The 19798-nt window shown below is 48.7% G+C and overlaps 1 protein-coding gene and 1 non-coding gene across 2 annotated transcripts; both read right to left on the bottom strand.

The window, feature by feature from the left end:
- Nucleotides 1-463: 463 nt before the first annotated feature.
- LOC119313164 lies at nucleotides 464-566 on the bottom strand. The gene has a single exon (XR_005151547.1). It is a non-coding gene; the product is annotated as a U6 spliceosomal RNA (small nuclear RNA).
- Nucleotides 567-2564: 1998 nt separating this feature from the next.
- Nucleotides 2565-5824, bottom strand: LOC119312596. The gene is made up of 7 exons (XM_037588331.1): nucleotides 5398-5824; nucleotides 4297-4518; nucleotides 4128-4183; nucleotides 3958-4036; nucleotides 3712-3850; nucleotides 3247-3360; nucleotides 2565-3097 (listed from the first exon to the last, which is right to left on the bottom strand). Exons 2-7 carry the CDS (start codon nucleotides 4467-4469, stop codon nucleotides 2906-2908), a joined length of 753 nt encoding a protein of 250 aa, XP_037444228.1. The 5' UTR covers nucleotides 4470-4518; nucleotides 5398-5824; the 3' UTR covers nucleotides 2565-2905.
- Between the last annotated feature and the right edge of the window lie 13974 nt (nucleotides 5825-19798).

The following is a 19798-nucleotide window of genomic DNA, read 5'->3' as shown; positions in this document are numbered from 1 at the left end:
AAAGGTTATTAGGGTATTTAAAACACATAGGGTGTTTCGAAACGGTTTTAGAACACTGGCGACAAGTTGCATAATGCAGGTGCGAGTTAATTTTCAAAAAATTGAACTACGGTCTACACTTTCTTGGCCGTACAGACAAACTACAGCACAACATGCTTTTTTTTTTCTTTAGTGTTGGCTCTAATTTACGGGAACATAATGATCGAGCGGAGTTACAAGAAAAATGGCCAAGTGAATTGCCAAGACCAAGAGGAAGACTGCATTGTATTTAAAGGAATGTTGGAGGGCCAGTTCGGAAGTGAAAGTGCAACAGGACTTGGTACTTTGGTAGTAAAAAAAACAACCAGGGCGTTATAAATAGAGTAGGGGCCTAGTTGCAAGCGTCCGCAAAGAAACAAGGGTGCGCAAGTAAGTCTGCAGGGGCACGTCTGAGAAGAAAAAGGACCTGCGCGCGAAATCCTAAAAAAATTTGGACCATTTCTCGATTTGTGCGTGTCATCCTTGCGCAGGGGCCATGCTAATCTTCTCTGTATCGTTCCAATTTTATCGGATGTCCCCGAAGGGACGAGTCAGCTGCGGCGAGCGGGTTTATAAGCTGGTAGAAACACCACTCGCTAGCCGATGTGGTACTAAACACCAGCAGGTCTGTTGCTCCCCGCCCCGTACGTGCCCCAGCACCAGCCTCGCGCGGGCTGCATCCACTTACGCGGCCCAGTTTAGTAGACAGCCCAGCTATTTTCTTCCGTTCACCCTCCGGCCTGGTTTCTCCTCGTGGTACAGCGCCGACGTACAGCGCAGCCAATCGATCTTGATTTCGATCTACCGGCGATGAGGGGACCTGCTCCGCCGCCGGAATCAGCAGAGCTGGTCCGAGAGATCCTGCTCAAGCTGCCGACCACGGACGTGGCCCGGTGCAGCTGCGTCTGCAGGCTATGGCGCGGCGTCGTCGCTGAGCCCACTTTCAGCAGCCTCCACGCCGAGGCCGAGGCAACTGGCAACCACGTCTCCGCCGCGTCGGAGGCCCTGCTCGTCACGGAGACCCGGGAGCACGGCAGGCCCGAAGAGGCCATCTTCTCCATCGTCTCCTCGTCGACGCCCAAGCCCATGCCGCACCGCATCACCATCCCCGGCGGCTACAGCCTCTCCAACGTCTGCAACGGCCTCCTCTGCTTCGCGTTGGACCTCGCCGAGGCGCCGGCGTTCATCTGTAACCCAGTCACCGGCGAGACGGCAACGGTTCCCACGCCCGTGGGGAGGAGGCTCCCGGAAGGCACCCTGTACCATCACTACGCCTTGGGATTCAGCCCTTCCACCAAGGAGCACAAGTTGTTCCGGTTCTCCTGGGCGTCCAATTCCACCTTCGGGAACAAGATCGACCAGAGCGTGTGCACCTTAGGCGGCGGCGGCAGCGGCAGCGGGGACGGGTGGCGTCGGCGATCTTTCTACTCCCAATCCAACCTGATGCGCACCTTGCCGCCGGTGCTTGTTGACGGCAGTCTGTACCTGGTGACCAGCGGCCGTACATTCCCGGAACATCGCCGGAACCCTGACGAGATGCTGGTAGTTGACATTGCTATGGAGGCGCACCGCACGTGTCGTCTCCCGGTCCAGACCCAGGAGTTCTACCCGGCCTGGGATCCATGGGTGAACGCCTTCGAAATGAGCGGGCGGCTGTGCCTCGCCGTGACGACGGTTCGCCGGAAGCTCCAGTTCTGGGTCATGTCACAACTGCCACCGCCGGACCAGTGGGTTGAGGGTGACGACAACAAGGTGCGGTGGGATCTGTGCTACAGCTTCTATGTCGACAACGCCTGTCGCTTTAACCTGAAGACGGGCGCATGGTTCGACAATGGGACACTGTGCTTCAGGCACGGGGACGTCTTGTTCAAGCACGACACGAGAGGACGCTCGCCGGAGCCGTCTCCAGAGGCTGATTCTCCTCGATGTGACCTTCGACCCCAGCTGCCGCCAACGCCGTGGAACTGCAAGTGGAACATCATCGGGGGTTATCGCCCCAGCCTGCTCTCGCCTCTTACCTTGGCCGCGCCGCCGCCGTCTTGGGACGGCGAGGAAGAAAGACGAAAGTTCCAGCATGCCATGTTCGTTGCGCTGGGACAACACGAATGAAAACATCACGTACGTTCCTACTCGTAGTAGCATGGTCGAACTCGACGTAACATTCCTAGTTGCATTACCATTAGTTACAGTTTATTTTCTTGAGAAACTAGCTTTCTTTTTGGTATGTTTCTTTAACCGTTCTCTTTTCTAGGGGAAGCCTTCATGGCTTGGTTCTAGAAGCAGGTTATGTGAATATAATCACATTTGCTTCATTTTTATGCCAGGGAAATTACAGATTGTCAAGAAAAGAACACAGAAACAGATTGTCAAGAAAAGAACACAGAATAAAGCAAACCTTAATTTGGTCTTGGGAGCAGTACTAGTTGCTAAATGACAGAAGGAGGTCTTCAACGAGATGTTCTTTTATTAGTCTAATATGTTCTTTTCTTGTTAGCAACAGAAGAGAAATATCAACTTAAGGTAATGAACAGAAAGGAAAATGTCAATAACCAAATTGTCTTCATTTTCTACTAAAATACACAACAACAAAGAACATAAGTACGTACAAAATACCTTTAAATCTAATCACAGTATTTGTGGGAAAACAATTACAATATACAATATATCATATACAACAAATACACACACAAAACGGTTCCTAGTTCGTCTCATTCTGAGAGAGTGATATACCCTGTGTACTAATCCTCCAATGCTTTTCGGCTCAATGTAAACCGACCACCTATGCAATGTGCAGCGATCAATGTCTGACAGGTCGATGAATCGCTATCAACACTTTGTTGATAACTGAACAGCGGGGAGGGAAGAACATGGCAGCCTTAATATCCCGTCATTCAAGAAGCTTGTTGCATGTGCAGACGCCTAACGCTGCAGCTAGATGCCATGCAGCATGGATGTAGGGGGTCTGCGGGAAGACATCATCGGCGATGAACAGCGCACCACCCAGCAGAGACGACATCCTGTGCAGGTTATGTGCCGTCTTGAGCTCTGGCTCTGTGGATGCTCGTTTCGCAAATGAAACCTGAGGCAGAATGAGAACTCTTGTGTGTCATTTCGAGTGAAAGACTCATAGATGAATATGTTAAGAACCAAAGAAATAAATCCTCCCTGGGATGGTTTATTAATTATTCTGAAAGTAACATGGCAGGAGAGCTTGGAAAAAATACTTGCCTCCATCATCCCAGTGTGGAGGGCTGTGACCATCAAGGGCTGGAATGGTAGGAGCAACGTTGATGCCGCCATTAGTAATCTTGGATGTTCATCCCGAAGCGCTCTTGTTAGGCACTGTGTGAAGAAGATCGAATACTTCAGATAGAAGTTGCAGTCATAATATAATGCTTTAAAAAAAAGCAAGGTACAAGCTATAAATCAGGCCGCCACAAGTGCTGATGTAGCAAACATACTAACAGAAAGAAGGTTATCACACACAGATCTCGTAATATTCAAGTAGGAGTTCATTTGATTACAATTTTACAAGACACTGGATGCTGCTGATGGCCTGACAGCTTATTAAGCAGAATGAACACATCAAGTTTGGTTACATTGAATAACGGCTCTTCTTGCTTAATATGCATCTATGAAGGTAACATATATTACGATGTACTACCCATTACCCTATAAACATATCTTACTTACCAGTGTTGTAGTGGCGATCATTGTGTAGTCTGCCCACCGCATGTATTTTCTGATTTCTCCTCGTGAAGTATGATACAAGCTAGATGCGACTCCAACTCCAATTAGTGAGTTAGCATAAAGTGTAGTATTCAAGGTCTTTCTGCAGAACTGGCACATGACCGTTAGTTGAAAAATGGCTATGCATCGAAAATGCAATAAGGAGGCAACCTTTGAAGAAGCAATCTAGTTGTTCGTAGATGCACTTGCCTTGGTGTCTGCAGTCCAAGAAAGATGAAAGGAAGTGATGTGACGACATTAGCAACAGTTTCAGCTACATTTTTATCACCTGGTTCAAAACAAAATTTTATTTTTAGGAATTAAGTTACCAAACGAGATACTATGTTGATTGTCTGAATTGTGTGATTACTTGACCATACATGAGAGACTACAGTGAATAGGCTTCAGGCATGGGGGTCTCTGTCTCCAGAGTTGTCTGCAATTACAAGACAAAGCATTAGGTGATGCACAACTATTTCATACTAGACACCATTCTAACAATTGTCTGGATGGTGTTCATAATGATGGGACTGAAAGCCGAAAGCTTACTTGATCTTCAAACTTCGAGTCATGCCAACACCCCCCTGCTGCTCCATAGCTGACGAATCCATAATGCTTGTTTTGATAGCTTCATCATCACTGTATGGTGACCGACCCGCAAGCTGTACCCCATAGAGGCCATCCAGACCCCCAGGAGGTCTTCGATCTGCCTGAACTCCCATTTACTTGTTCGGCGTGTACTTGTTCAACTAAGCAGAACAGACAATTTTCCTGTGGGGAAAATAGTTGCGCTGAGATATTTTTTAGAGAAGGAATTTTCTGAAACCCCATGCACCTACACCCTTTCATCTAGGCGTAGTTCTATGTTGAGATCTGCGCTAGCTCACTATCTTCACTTCATATAAAATTCTCTCTTTTGTTTCGACCAAATAAATCAAACATAAACACTTGAAACTTTTCACAACAATACATGAGTACTACAGTGTGTGGAAATTTTTTTGGTGTGCCACAAATAATTAAAATGATAGAGCTGATCTGAAACTATCATTTTAGATAGAAGGTTATTCGTGATCCATTCCACCTTCAACATGACCCCTTTCGGCATGAAAAATACTGAATTATGGTTATCCTGTTCTAGTATGTCAGCTCTCAGATTATTATCAAAGTGCTATCAGGTGCCAATACCAAAAGGTCTTGTGCCCACTTACAAGTTTTTTAGCAAAGAATGACCACCATATGTTGTTTATGTCACTGCCAGATCAGCTGAGTGACATTACCAGGCCGTCTGTTAGGATTTACCATATTGTTGTAACTATCAGACTGTAGAAGATAACAACTATCAGTTTGTGTAGATGATATTGCCTGATTGTTCTTTAGCAGTCAGTCAGTCACCATGTTTTGCAACTAGCAGATTGCCAGATTATGTAGGTGATATTACTAGGTTGTCTAATTCGCAGTTATCATCCAGTCTAGATATCTAAGCACATGAAAAAAAAAAGGCTTCCATCCCCTGTAATGACATCGGTAAGAGAAATGAAATGAAATCTGCACACACCACACCACACCATGGAAGCTATCAGAGTCTGCAGGCATGGGCACAGAAGTACTTGGTGGCGTATGGCAACAGGGGCAGCGAGGTGGCATATTTACCTCGGTGTGGGCGGTGGCCTTGCACCGCCGCTGGGGTCGAGCTCCTCCCAGGAGGGGCGGGCAGGGCGAGCCGACGGCCGACGCTTCCTCCTGCAGCTCACGCGCCTGCTCAGCGCGGGAACCGCCGGCTCGGCCGTGTCCACCCCTCTCCCCCCTCAGATCCAAGGAGAGCAGCCGTTTATTCACCCGGATCTGGAGGAGAGACGGGGCCGGCGGCAGCTCTGCTCTGCCCAGGTCGGCCAAGCTGAAGGTTCAAGAAGCAGGATGTGTGTGAGAGGGAGGGTGAGACGAGTCCCCGTCACCGGTTTGGTGGCGCGCCGAGGTGGCGGAGGCTTGGGTGGAGGAGAGGGCGCGGGAGAAAGGAGGCCGACAGACACACGGGAGCGCTGGCGGTGTCCGGACGCGGGCGGCGGGGTCGGCGTGCGCGGTGGACCTTGGAGGCCGACGGGAGGGAGGGGAGTGAGTACGGCGCAGCTTCGTCGGGACCCGGCGCTTGGTGGGACCCGCTGTCAGCCATACAAGCGACGCAGGCCCGGTTACTTGGATGCGCTGTGCCCACACCGGCCAAAAGTTTGGCCCGCCTCAGGCTGCAGGTGGAGATGGAATTAAGTGGGACTAATTAGTCCATCCCACTTAATTTCCTTTAGTGGGCTCCCATTGAAAAATAACAATAATAATCGGTTAGCCCACTTATTCCCATTGGATTCCCATTGGAAGCCCATCCAGACAGCGACAACCATCGAAATGACAGTGTCGTGCTCTCGCCGCCGCCAACCCGCCGTCGCGCCCTGCTTCTTCTTCACACCGCGCCACCCCCGGCGGCCTCCTCATCACTGAGGCCACTCTCGTCGCACCGGCGCGGCAGGACAAAGAGTCGTCGTCGTGACATGCCGGGGATTTGGGCGCCGGAGCAGGTCGGGGCGTGGAAGCCCATGGTGGACGCCGTGCACGCCAAGGCGCCGTCTCTTTCTGCCAGCTCTGACACGCCGCGGTCGGAAGGACGCCAGGTCGGTCTCTCTCTCAAGAGCAGCAGTAAGAGAGAATCGTTACATTGTAGGGGGGCATGCAGATGCAGTGGGCGTGCATCGTCGGCAGCTAGGAGCGCAGGGCGAAGTGGCCTGCAGCTCGGGCACGATGTGCCGTGACTGCAATCTTGACTGCCGAGGTGACGATTGGTTTCGCTGGCTGCGACACAACAGCGACCGCTTGGGTGGGTTCAGTCTTAGGTTCGTGACTCGCCATAGCGGCAGATCCCAGAGGCAACTGAGGTACCTTGCAGTTCATCTCGCCGACCGAGTCCTCCGTGGCCTAGCTCCGACAGGGCCCAGAACCGGCTCCCGTGAACCGGCGACGACCGTCCCGAGGCTTCCGCCTCGCCCTCACCGCCGTTGCAGTATCCGCCAAGCTGTCGGTGCGTCCTGCTCTAGTCATCTCCTCTTCCATCGCTATGTCCCGCAAGCTATTGGCTCAGCTGCCTCCGACGGTCGTGTTTGTACGCGTTTGCTAGTGAGCGGGATCCCACTTGTGCCCACATAATTTGCGCAAGTCGTGACGGGATGACCGTGTTTCCCATCAAACCGTAGTGGGATCAAGTGGGCTAAAGGTGGGAGTCCCATGCATTGTCCCACTTGCAGCCTGAGGCCCGCCCTACCAAATTTGGTTATCCTTTCATCTCGCAGGTTTTTTCTAAAGAAAAAATGATCACATCAGGGCGAGTGATTCGCTCGCAACAATTGGCAAGCCAACTCTGGCCGACATTAGGTAGGGCTGGTCTAGTCATCAACCGAACACACCCAAACTCGATCCAGCTAGTTCAAAAAACATCTCAATTTGGAAAACTGGATGACCAACATTTCGGGTATGTTCGATTTGTAGCCAATGTGCACCCTACCAATTTTTTAGTGTCATGTGCTGTATTTGAAGAGACTAGTGTGGTAAGCACAATGGTGTAGAGACTAGTGAGGCTGTCAGGGTAATGGAAACCGGGGTACTACGTGTCAGTGGTACTAAGAGCATCTCCAGCCGTTGGCACCCCAGGAGGCGCTAAAAATCGCCCCCTGGGGGTGCACCGGCGCTAAACCGCGCGCTGGGGGCGTGATGCCCCCCAGTCGCGGCGCCCACGTTTTTTTTAATTTCAATTATGGCACAAACACGGTGCAAATTCTACCAAACTTCGGCGACTTCGTTCATATTCAAAAATATTTTACAAAAAAGAAAAAAAAACTACTAGGCTGCTCCTCGCCGCCCGCCGCCCTTGCAGTTCTACATGCCGAGGAGGCTGTAGAACCGCGTGTAGTCGCCACCATCGTCGTCGTCGTCGTCGCCGCCGCCTCCGCCGCGGCCGCCGTCCCTGCTGCAACCCTCCCCCGGTTGGCGCGGCGGGTTGGACGGTCCGGGGGCGTCCTCGTCGTCGTCGCTGTCGAGGATCACGACACCGTGCTCGTCCTCGCGCCCACGTTTGCGGGCGGCTATCTCCTCCAGGGCCCGGCGCTACCGGACCATCTCGTCGTGGAGGTAGTCGTCCCGCGCCCACTTTAGGGCCTCCTCGTCGGAGAAGCCGCGCCGGGCTATCTCCTCGTACTCCGCGGGGAGGCCGGGCTCCGGCTTGGGCGCGACGAGGACGAGGCGGCCAGAGGGGGGGTGGAGTCGCCGATGCGGACGCCGGAGCTGCGGGTGCGCCCGCTGACAGGCATGTCCTGGGGTTCCGGCTTGACGGGGCGGAGGCAGGGAGAGCCGGACGAGCGACCGGACGAGGAGGAGGACGCCCCGGGCTGCTCCATGTGCCTCGGCGTCCAGCAACTCCCACGTCGGCGAGAGAAGGACGGGGGAGCGGGGTACTCGAGCCTCGGCGTGTTGCCGCCCTCGATGTACTCGAGGACGGCCTCCAGCGTGCGGCCGGGCACGCCCCACCATCGGCGCCGCCCCTCGGGGTTGAGCCTTCCGGAGGGCACGATGCCGTTCGTGGACTCGAGTTGTTTGACGTGGCGGCGGCGGAAGTATGGCTCCCAGAACGGGCTGTCGGGGACGTACCGCGGTCCTTCCCTCGCCGCCCGCAGCAATGAGGCGCGGATACGCGCGATCTCCGCACGCCGCGCCGCCCCGGTGGGTGGTGGTGGCACCGGGACGCCGCCGGCGCTGATTCTCCACGCCCCGGGCACCAGCATGTCCGGCGGGACCGGGTACTCGGCCTCGAAGAGGAGCCGAGCTTCGTCCTCGTGAAGGTGACGGCGGCCGAAGCCGTTTGCCGCTGCACCGTCGCCGGGGAAGCACTCGGTCATGCTTTGAACTGGAGACGGCGAAAGGAGAGGGAGGAAGGGGGAGAAATGGCGCGTCGACGATGGAGGCTCTGTGCGTGTCTCCGGCGCGCTGGGGGCGGCTTATATAGGTGGACGCGCCGCGTGTACGCGTGGCGGGCGAGGGGACGCGCGTCGTCCGATCTTCACTGCGCCGCCAGTGAGGCATCAATGGAGGCTGACCGGTGCGGCAGCGCGCGGCAGCTTTGGCATTGATTCGTCGCGGGAAACGAGGCGATGAGGACGACGAAGCGGCGAGAAGAGAGACGAGTCGCTGGCAAGGAGGGCCCACGGCTCTTTCGCACCAAAAACGATTTGCCCGGTGCCCCCGAGCGCCCCCCAGCGCGCCGGTTTCTGGTTGGGTCTGCCGGCACCAATTTCGGCCCGAGCGGGCAAAAAGTGGGCCCTTGGGGGCGTGACTGGGCCGATTTTTTGGCGCCGGGGGCCGAAAAGTTGCTTGGGGGGCCTTGTTGGGGGCGCGGCTAGAGATGCTCTAAGTCTGACAGTAAGAATAGGGGTACGTATGGAGAGGCAAGGTCCTAGCTACGGCAAGATTGTACGCAAGTGTTTACGAGTTTAGGCCCCTCTCGGAGGCGGTCGACTGGATTATGAGTATGTGTTTGTGTGTTACAGGGGGTGCGAACCCTTGTCCCAGAGGAGGGGGTGGCTTATATAGAGTTCGCCAGGACCTCGGCCATCTCCCATTACAGAGGGTTGAATGTACATAAAGATTGAGGCGTTACTGGTAACGCCAGCCTTAAGTGCCCTTAATGACCTTAAAGACTACGGAGTGAATACTCGCCCGTTGCTGTTCTGGGTGACTTCTGGTCTTCAATAGGTCGAGTGGTTTCTTGTATGGTCGAGTGGTTGACTGTCGTGTGACTTTGGGAAGGAGGGGTATCCGGGTGGTTCTTTGGTCGAGTGGATTGCACTCGACACCTTTACTGGGTACCCTTTGTTGTCTCTTGAGCTTCTTTGCTTCTAGGGTAGAGACCTTAGGTAGGGTGTATATGTCAGGTATGTGACCCTACCCTAAGTCTGTATCCTCATCATTAGCCCCTGAATGGATTAAGGTCCGAGTGGAAAGAAGATTGAAGTTGATCTTGCTCCGACCCTTGCGTTTCACGAGTATTTATGCAGGACGGAAGACACATGTTTAGAACTTCAGCTTTGCTTCAGTCAACTTGATCGATTCAGAAAGTTATCGAGTGAATTTGCAACATCATCTGTCGAGTGTCGCTTCTGGGCGCAGGATCTTTGGCGTGATTGGTTGCGGCGTATCCCGGATCTCACGGGATTCGAAATTTTTAGGGAAGCGCGCGGGATGGAGCATGACGAGGTAAGCGGGGTGGATAGACAGGAGCGCCTCGATCTCTGCGCCACCTTTTTCGCCATGTACCCCGCGCGCGACTGTTGCGGGATTTGACGGGATCACCTGGGCCCATGCGTCAGCCACTCGGAAGTGGGCCTTTATAAGGCGACGGAGCCGAGGCACCTGCACTGTGCATGTCTATTTCCTCCCTTTTTCTCTGCTGCTCCTCCGCACCCGGATCCTCCGCTCTCAACGCCGCCGCTCCGCCACCATTGTGAAGGACAAGACGGCGGCGCTGGAACACGCAAAGAAGGCGATGGGGGCGGCAAGAGCCAAGAAGCAGAATCGCGGGTCGTCGTCGTGCTCGGCGCTGCCGTCGGCTGGATCCAAGGCGATTGGATCCGGTCTTCGCTCTGGCAGGAAGATCTGGACGAGCTGGTGGAGTCTAGGATGATCGCCAAGGGTGTCGCGAGGTTGCCGGAGGGGGAGGCGGAGCCGCGGCCACGACCGGGTGAGTGTGTTCTGCTCGCCACCCATGTCGACCGGGGCTTCTCGCTTCCTCCGCACCCCTTTTTCCGGGGTTTCTTGAACTTCTTCGGCGCCCAACTCCATCACCTTTTCCCCAATACCATCACATATCTTGCTGCATTCGTGTCCATGTGCGAGAATTTTCTGGGGTGTCGACCGCACTGGGGTCTTTTTAAGCATATTTTCACCATCCGTTCTCAGTCGGTAAAGAAAGCAAACACGAGCGATGAGAAAACACACGTCATTCAGATGTGTGGGGGTTTGGGTATCCAGAAGAGGTAGAGGAGCTCTTTCCCTTCCATGACTCTTCCTGAATCAGTCAGGGGCTGGCAGTCGCCTGGTTCTACTGCCAGGACCTCGCAACTCCAGGCCAGTCGAGCGGACTTCCCCACTTCACCTTTGATCGTGTTCAGACTCCTTCCTCGCTAAAAGTCACTGCTACTGAGAGCGTGGAGACGAACATGCTAGTTGAGAGGGTGGTCCAGCTGATCAATCAGGGCGTCACTGGCATGTATCTGCTGGAGGTATTCCTCAGTCGACGCATCCAGACTCTCCAGGCCCGTGTGTTGGAAATATGCCCTAGAGGCAATAATAAAATGGTTATTATTATATTTCCTTGTTCATGATAATTGTCTATTGTTCATGCTATAATTGTATTAATTGGAAACCGTAATACATGTGTTAATACATAGACCACAACATGTCCCTAGTGAGCCTCTAGTTGACTAGCTCGTTGATCAATAGATGGTTATGGTTTCCTGACCATGGACATAGGATGTCATTGATAATAGGATCACATCATTCGAAGAATGATGTGATGGACAAGACTCAATCCTAAGCATAGCACAAGATCGTATAGTTCGTTTGCTAAGAGCTTTTCTAATGTTAAGTATCATTTCCTTAGACCATGAGATTGTGCAACTCCCGGATACCGTAGAAATGCTTTGGGTGTACCAAACGTCACAATGTAACTGGGTGGCTATAAAGGTGCACTACAGGTATCTCCGAAAGTGTCTGTTGGGTTGGCATGAATCGAGACTGGGATTTGTCACTCCGTATGACGGAGGGGTATCTTTGGGCCCACTCAGTAATGCATCATCATAATGAGCTCAATGTGACTAAGTAGTTAGTCACGGGATTATGCATTACGGAACGAGTAAAGTGACTTGCCGGTAACGAGATTGAACGAGGTATTGGGATACCGATGATCGAATCTCGGGCAAGTAACATACCGATTGACAAAGGGAATTGTATACGGGATTGATTGAATCCCCGACATCGTGGTTCATCCGATGAGATCATCGTGGAACATGTAGGAGCCAACATGGGTATCCAGATCCCGCTGTTGGTTATTGGCCGGAGAACGTCTCGATCATGTATGCATGATTCCCGAACCCGTAGGGTCTACACACTTAAGGTCCGGTGACGCTAGAGTTGTTATGGGAAATAGTAAGTGGTTACCGAAGGTAGTTCAGAGTCCCGGATGTGATCCCAGACGTCACGAGGAGTTTTGGAATGGTCCGGCGGTGAAGATCGATATATTGGACGAAGGGTATTGGAGTCCGGAAGTGTTCCGGGGGTACCAGGCTATGGCCAGCATGACCGAAAGGTGTTTCGGGAGCCACGACAAGTGTTGGAGGGCCTCATGGGCCAAAGGGGAAGGGGCAAACCATCCCACTAAGGGGTGGTGCGCCCCCCACACCCTTTCCCACGTTATTTGGGGAGGTGGGGCGCCTCCACCTGGCTTGGGAGGCAATCCTCCACCTGCTTGGCTTGGGGGGCAAGTCTCCCTAGGATTTTCCCTAGGGAGATCCAATCTGCTCGGCCGCTGCCCCCCAGGGGAAACCCTAGGGTGCCTCCCCCTCTCCCCTTGCCCCTATATATAGTGGAGGGATGGGAGGGCAGCCGCACCTCTTCCCTGGCGCAGCCCTCTCCCTCCTCCAACACCTCCTCCTCCTCCGTAGTACTTGGCGAAGCCCTGCTGGAGAACCACGAGCTCCACCAACACCATGGCATTGTGCTGTCGGAGTTCTCCCTCAACTTCTCCTCTCCCCTTGCCGGATCAAGAAGGAGGAGACGTCCCCGGGCTGTACGTGTGTTGAACATGGAGGCGCCGTCCGTTCGGCGCTAGATCGGATCTTCCACGGTTTGAATCGTCGCGAGTACGACTCCATCATCCGCGTTCTTGTAACGCTTCCGCATCGCGATCTTCAAGGGTATGAAGATACACTCATCCTCTCCCTATCTTGTTGCTAGTGTCTCCATAGATTGATCTTGGTGATGCGTAGAAAATTTTGAATTTCTACTACGTTCCCCAATAGTGGCATCATGAGCTAGTTCTATTGCATAGATTCTATGCACGAGTAGAACACAAGTTGTTGTGGGCGTTGATTTTTTTCAATATGCTTACTGTTACTAGTCCTATCTTGTTTCGACGGTATTGTGGGACGAATCGGCCCGGACCGACCTTACACGTACACTTACTTGAGACAGGTTCCACCGACTGACATGCACTTGTTGCATAAGGTGGCTAGCGGGTGCCAGTCTCTCCCACTTTAGTCGGATCGGATTCGATTGAAAGGGTCCTTATGAAGGGTAAATAGCAATTGCCATATCACCGTTGTGGCTTTTGCGTAGGTAAGAAACGTTCTTGCTAGAAACCCATAGCAGCCACGTAAAACATGCAACAACAATTAGAGGACGTCTAACTTGTTTTCGCAGGGTATGCTATGCGATGTGATATGGCCAAAAAGAATGTGATGAATGATATGTGATGTATGAGATTGATCATGTTCTTATAATAGGAATCACGACTTGCATGTCGATGAGTATGACAACCGACAGGAGCCATAGGAGTTGTCTTAATTTATTGTATGACCTGCGTGTCATTGAACAACACCATGTAATTACTTTACTTTATTGCTAACCATTAGCTATAGTAGTAGAAGTAATAGTTGGCGAGACCACTTCATGGAGACACGATGATGGAGATCATGGTGTCATGCCGGTGACGAAGGTGATCATGCCGCGCCTCAAAGATGGAGATCAAAGGCGCAAGATGATGATGGCCATATCATGTCACTTTATGATTTGCATGTGATGTTTGTCATGTTTACATCTTATTTGCTTAGAACGACGGTAGCATAAATAAGATGATCCCTCACTAAAATTTCAAGCAAGTGTTCCCCCTAACTGTGCACCGTTGCGAAAGTTCGTTGTTTCTAAGCACCACGTGATGATCGGGTGTGATAGATTATAACGTTCGCATACAACGGGTGTAAGACAGATTTACACACGCGAAACACTTAGGTTGACATGATGAGCCTAGCATGTACAGACATGGCCTCGGAACACAAGAGACCGAAAGGTCGAACATGAGTCGTATAGTAGATACGATCAACATGAAGATGTTCACCGATGATGACTAGTCCGTCTCACGTGATGATCGGACACGGCCTAGTTGACTCGGATCATGTATCACTTAGATGACTAGAGGGATGTCTATCTGAGTGGGAGTTCATTAGATGAACTTAATTATCCCGAACATAGTCAAAAGGTCTTTGCAAATTATGTCGTTGCATACGCTTTAGTTCTACTGTTTAGATATGTTCCTAGAGAAAATATAGTTGAAAGTTGATAGTAGCAATTATGCGGACTGGGTCCGTAAACTGAGGATTGTCCTCATTGTTGCGCAGAAGGCTTATGTCCTTAATGCACCGCTCGGTGTGCTGAACCTCGAACATCGTCTGTGGATGTTGCGAACATATGACATGCACGTTTTGATGACTACATGATAGTTCAGTAATGTTAAACGGTTTAGAATTGTGGCGCCGAAGACGTTTTTTAAACGTGCGGAACATATGAGATGTTCCAAGGGCTGAAATTGGGATTTCAGGCTAGTGCCCACGTCAAGAGGTATGAGACCTCTGACGAGTTTCTTAGCCTACGAACTAAGGGAGAAAAGCTCAATCATTGAGCTTGTACTCAGATTGTTTGGGGTACAACAATCACTTGAATCAAGTGGGAGTTAATCTTCCAGATGAGATAGTGATGTTTCTCCAAAGTCATTGCCACCAAGCTACTAGAACTTCATGATGAACTATAACATATCAGGGATAGATATGATGATCCTTGAGCTATTCGCGATGTTGGACACCGCGAAAGTAGAAATCAAGAAGGAGCATCAATTGTTGATGGTTAGTGAAACCACTAGTTTCAAGAAGGGCAAGGGCAAGAAGGGATACTTCATGAAACGGCAAAACAGTTGCTGCTCTAGTGAAGAAACCCAAGGTTGAACCCAAACCCGAGACTAAGTGCTTCTGTAATAAGGGGAACGGTCACTGGAGCAGAATTACCCTAGATACTTGGTAGATAAGAAGGCAGGCAAGGTCGACAGAAGTATATTGGATATACATTATATTAATGTGTACTTTACTAGTACTCCTAGTAGCACCAGGGTATTAAGATACCGGTTCGGTTGCTAAGTGTTAGTAACTCGAAATAAAAGAGCTACGGAATAAACGGAGACTAGCTAAAGGCGAGGTGAAGATATGTGTTGGAAGTATTTCCAAGGTTGATGTGATCAAGCATCGCTTGCTCCCTCTACCATCAAGATTGGTGTTAAACCTAAACAATTGTTATTTGGTGTTTGCGTTGAGCATAGACATGATTGGATTATGTTTATTGCAATACAGTTATTCATTTAAGGAGAATAATGGTTACTCTGTTTATTTGAATAATACCTTCAACGGTCTTGCACCTAAAATGAATGGTTTATTGAATCTCGATTGTAGTGATACACATGTTCATGCCAAAAGATATAAGATAGTAATGATAGTACCACATACTTGTGGCACTGCCATTTGAGTCATATTGGTATAAAACACATGAAGAAGCTCCATGTTGATGGATCTTTGGACTCACTCGTTTTTGAAAAGATTGAGACATGCGAACCATGTCTATTGGTATGTACGCATGAAGAAACTCCATACAGATGGATCGTTTGGACTCACTTGATTTTGAATCACTTGAGACATGCAAATCATACCACATGGGCAAGATGACTGAAAAGCCTTGTTTTCAGTAAGATGGAACAACAAAGTAACTTGTTGGAAGTAATACATTTTGATGTGTGCAGTCCAATGAGTGCTTAGGCACGCAGTGGATATCGTTATGTTCTTACTTCACAGATGATTTGAGTAGATCCTAAGTATATTTACTTGATGAAACACAAGTCTGAATTATTGAAAGGTTCAAGTAAATTCAGAGTGAAGTTGAAGATCTTCGTGACAAGAGAATAAAATGTCTATGATATGATCATAGAGATGAATATCTGAGTTGCGAGTTTGGTACACAATTAAGACATTATGGAAATTGTTTCACAACTAACACCGCCTGGAACACCATAGTGTGATGGTGTGTCCGAACATCATAGATGCACCCTATTGGATATGGGGAATACCATGATGTCTCTTATCGAATTACCACTATCGTTCATGGGTTAGGCATTAGAGACAACCGCATTCACTTTAAATAGGGCACCACGTAATTCCGTTGATATGACACCGTATGAACTATGGTTTAGAGAAACCTAAGCTGTCGTTTCTTGAAAGTTTGGGGCTGCGATGCTTATGTGAAAAAGTTTCATCCTGATAAGCTCGAACCCAAAGCGGATAAATACATCTTCATAGGACACCCAAAACAGTTGGGTATACCTCCTATTTCAGATCCGGAAGCAAAAGTGATTGTTTCTAGAAACGGGTCCTTTCTCGAGGAAAAGTTTCTCTCGAAAGAATTGAGTGGAAGGATGGTGGAGACTTGATGAGGTTATTGAACCATCACTTCAACCAGTGTGTAGGAGGGCACAGGAAGTTGTTCCTGTGGCACCTACACCAATTGAAGTGGAAGCTGATGATAGTGATCATGAAACTTCAGATCAAGTCAGTACCAAACCTCGTAGGACGACAAGGACGTGTACTGCTTCAGAGTGGTACGGTAATCCTGTCTTGGAGGTCATGTTGCTAGACAACAATGAACATACGAGCTATGGAGAAGCGATGGTGGGCCCGGATTCCGACGAATGGCTCGAGGCCATAAAAAATCCAAGAGAGGATCCATGTATGAAAACAAAGTATGGACTTTGGAAGAACTACTTGATGGTCGTAAGGCTGTTGGGTACAGATGGATTTTAAAAGGAAGACGGACAATGATGGTAAGTATCACCATTAAGAAAGCTCGACTTGTCGTTAAGATGTTTTAAGACAAGTTCAAGGAGTTGACTACGATGAGACTTTCTCACTCGTAGCGATGCTAAGAGTTTGTTGGAATTATATTAGCAGTTACTGCATTATTTATGAAATCTTGTAGATAGGATGTCAAAACATTGTTTCCTCGATGATTTTCTTGAGGAAAGGTTGTATGTGATACAACCAGAAGGTTTTGTCAATCCTGAAAAATGCTAACAAGTATGCAAAGCTCCAGCAATCCTTCTAAGGACTGGAGTAAGCATCTCGGAGTTGGAATATATGCTTTGATGAGATGATCAAAGATTTTGGGTTTATACAAAGTTTATGAAACTTGTATTTCCAAAGAAGTGAGTGGGAGCACTATAGAATTTTTGATGAGTATATGTTGTTGACATATTGTTGATCGGAAATGATGTAGAATTTCTGGAAAGCATATAGGGTTGTTTGAAAGTGTTTTTCAATGGAAAACCTGGATTAAGCTACATGAACATTGAGCATCAAGATCTATAAGGATAGATCCAAACGCTTAGTAGTACTTTCAAATGAATACATACCGTGACAAGATTTTGAAGGAGTTCAAAATAGATCAGCAAAGAAGGAGTTCTTGGCTGTGTTATAAGGTATGAGTATTGAGTAAGACTCAAGACCTGACCACGGCAGAAGAGAGAGAAAGGACGAAGGTCGTCCCCTATGCTTTAGACGTAGGCTCTACAGTATGCTATGCTGTGTACCGCACCTAAAGTGTGCCTTGCCATGAGTCAGTCAAGGGGTACAAGAGTGATCTAGGAATGGGTCACATGACAGCGGTCAAAACTTATCCTTAGTAACTAGTGGACTAAGGAATTTTCTCGATTATGGAGGTGGTAAAAGAGTTCGCCATAAATGGTTACGTCGATACAAACTTTGACGCTAATCCGGATGACTCTGCGTAGTAAACCGGATTCGTATAGTAGAGCAGTTATTTGGAATAGTTCCAAATAGCGCGTGGTAACTGCATCTAGAAGATGACATAGAGATTTGTAAAGCACACACAGATCTGAAAGATTCAGACCCGTTGACTAATAACCTCTCTCACAAGCGAGATATGATCAAACCCAATGGGTGTTGGATTCGTTACAATCACATAGTGATGTGAACTAGATTATTGACTCTAGTGCAAGTGGGAGACTGTTGGAAATATGCCCTAGAGGCAATAATAAAATGGTTATTATTATATTTCCTTGTTCATGATAATTGTCTATTGTTCATGCTATAATTGTATTAATTGGAAACCGTAATACATGTGTGAATACATAGACCACAACATGTCCCTAGTGAGCCTCTAGTTGACTAGCTCATTGATCAATAGATGGTTATGGTTTCCTGACCATGGATATAGGATGTCATTGATAACGGGATCACATCATTAGGAGAATGATGTGATGGACAAGACCCAATCCTAAGCACAACACAAGATCGTATAGTTTGTTTGCTAAGAACTTTTCTAATGTCAAGTATCATTTCCTTAGACCATGATATCGTGGAACTCCCGGATACCGTAGGAATGCTTTGGGTGTACCAAACGTCACAACATAACTGGGTGGCTATAAAGGTGCACTACAGGTATCTCCGAAAGTGTCAGTTGGGTTGGCACGAATCGAAGACTGGGATTTGTCACTTCCTATGACGGAGAGGTATCTCTGGGCCCACTCGGTAATGCATCATCATAATGAGCTCAATGTGACTAAGTAGTTAGTCATGGGATTATGCATTACGGAACGAGTAAAGTGACTGCCGGTAACGAGATTGAACGAGGTATTGGGATACCGACGATCGAATCTCGGGCAAGTAACATACCAATTGACAAAGGGAATTGTATACAGGATTGATTGAATCCCCGACATTGTGGTTCATCCGATGAGATCATCGTGGAACATGTGGGAGCCAACATTGGTATACAGATCCCGCTGTTGGTTATTGGCCGGAGAACGTCTTGGTCATGTCTGCATGATTCCCGAACCCGTAGGGTCTACACACACTAGTAGAAAACGGAGCTTTAGCACCGGTTCGTAAGGGCCTTTAGTGCCGGTTTCATAACCGGCACTAAAGTGTGGGCACTAAAGGCCCCCCCCCTTTAGTACCGGTTCGGCACGAACCGGCGCTAAAGTGCCACCACGTGGCGTGAGCTCGCACCCTGGTATTTGGGACCTTTAGTACCGGTTGGTGTTACCAACCGGTACTAAAGGTTTTTTTTTGAAAAAAAAAATTTTGAAATTTTTTTTCTGATTTTTTTTCGATTTTTAATTCTTCTGAATTAGTCTCTAATCACCTCTCTTAACTGCTCAAGTGTGGATCACTCATTCCAAATCATCTAACTTCCCGACCGGTCACCCATCCCTCTCACTACTCTAGCCCGAGCACGCTTAACTTTCGGGTTCTATTCTCCTTCGCTTCCGAGTCTGCACTTGTTGTTTTCCTGATAATAGTAAGATGTCAATCCTATTAACCCTCAGGAGTTTAGCTTGAGCATGAAGTCACACATTTCACCGTTTGAGTTTGAAACTATTATTCTAAAAAAACAGTAATTATTTAGTAACGCTAATATTTCTTGAATAAGTTTGACCATAGTTTGACCAGATTTGACCAAAATTCAAAAAATTGAAATAATTATTTAGTAACACTAATATTCTTGAATAATTATGTAGTAACATTAATACTTCTTGAATAAGTAGTTTGACCAAATTTAACCAATTTTTTTTAAAAAATTGAAATTTGACCATATCTTTTTTTCCTTTTCGAATTTGAGGATTCTAAAAAATTCCAAACAGACCATAGGCGGTCTCCATTGAAATTTGACCATATCTTTTTTGATATATTATACGTTTTTTTCCGACATCGTATGCAAAAGTTATAGCCGTTTTATATTTTCCCTACACTTTTTGCAAAACATGTCCAAATTTAAGTTTTCAAATTTTCCTAACTAGTAGATATAGTAATATAACTACCTCTCGAAGGATTTTATTTTTTGACGTTTTTATCATTTT

The sequence above is a fragment of the Triticum dicoccoides genome, chromosome 5B, assembly GCF_002162155.2.
Source record: "Triticum dicoccoides isolate Atlit2015 ecotype Zavitan chromosome 5B, WEW_v2.0, whole genome shotgun sequence".
Lineage (NCBI taxonomy): Eukaryota > Viridiplantae > Streptophyta > Magnoliopsida > Poales > Poaceae > Triticum > Triticum dicoccoides.
The sequence above is the reverse complement of the archived record's forward strand: the minus strand, read 5'-3'. Positions and strand labels throughout refer to the sequence as shown.

What these genes read in the sequence shown, in the direction of transcription:
- LOC119312596 (XM_037588331.1), bottom strand. Translation starts at nt 4,469, where the DNA reads ATGGGAGTTCAGGCAGATCGAAGACCTCCTGGGGGTCTGGATGGCCTC. An exon ending in TATTCACTGTAGTCTCTCAT is followed by an intron (nt 4,037 to 4,127) that starts GTATGGTCAAGT and finishes GTTTTGAACCAG; the next exon opens with GTGATAAAAATGTAGCTGAA. An exon ending in CTTGGACTGCAGACACCAAG is followed by an intron (nt 3,851 to 3,957) that starts GCAAGTGCATCT and finishes CCAGTTCTGCAG; the next exon opens with AAAGACCTTGAATACTACAC.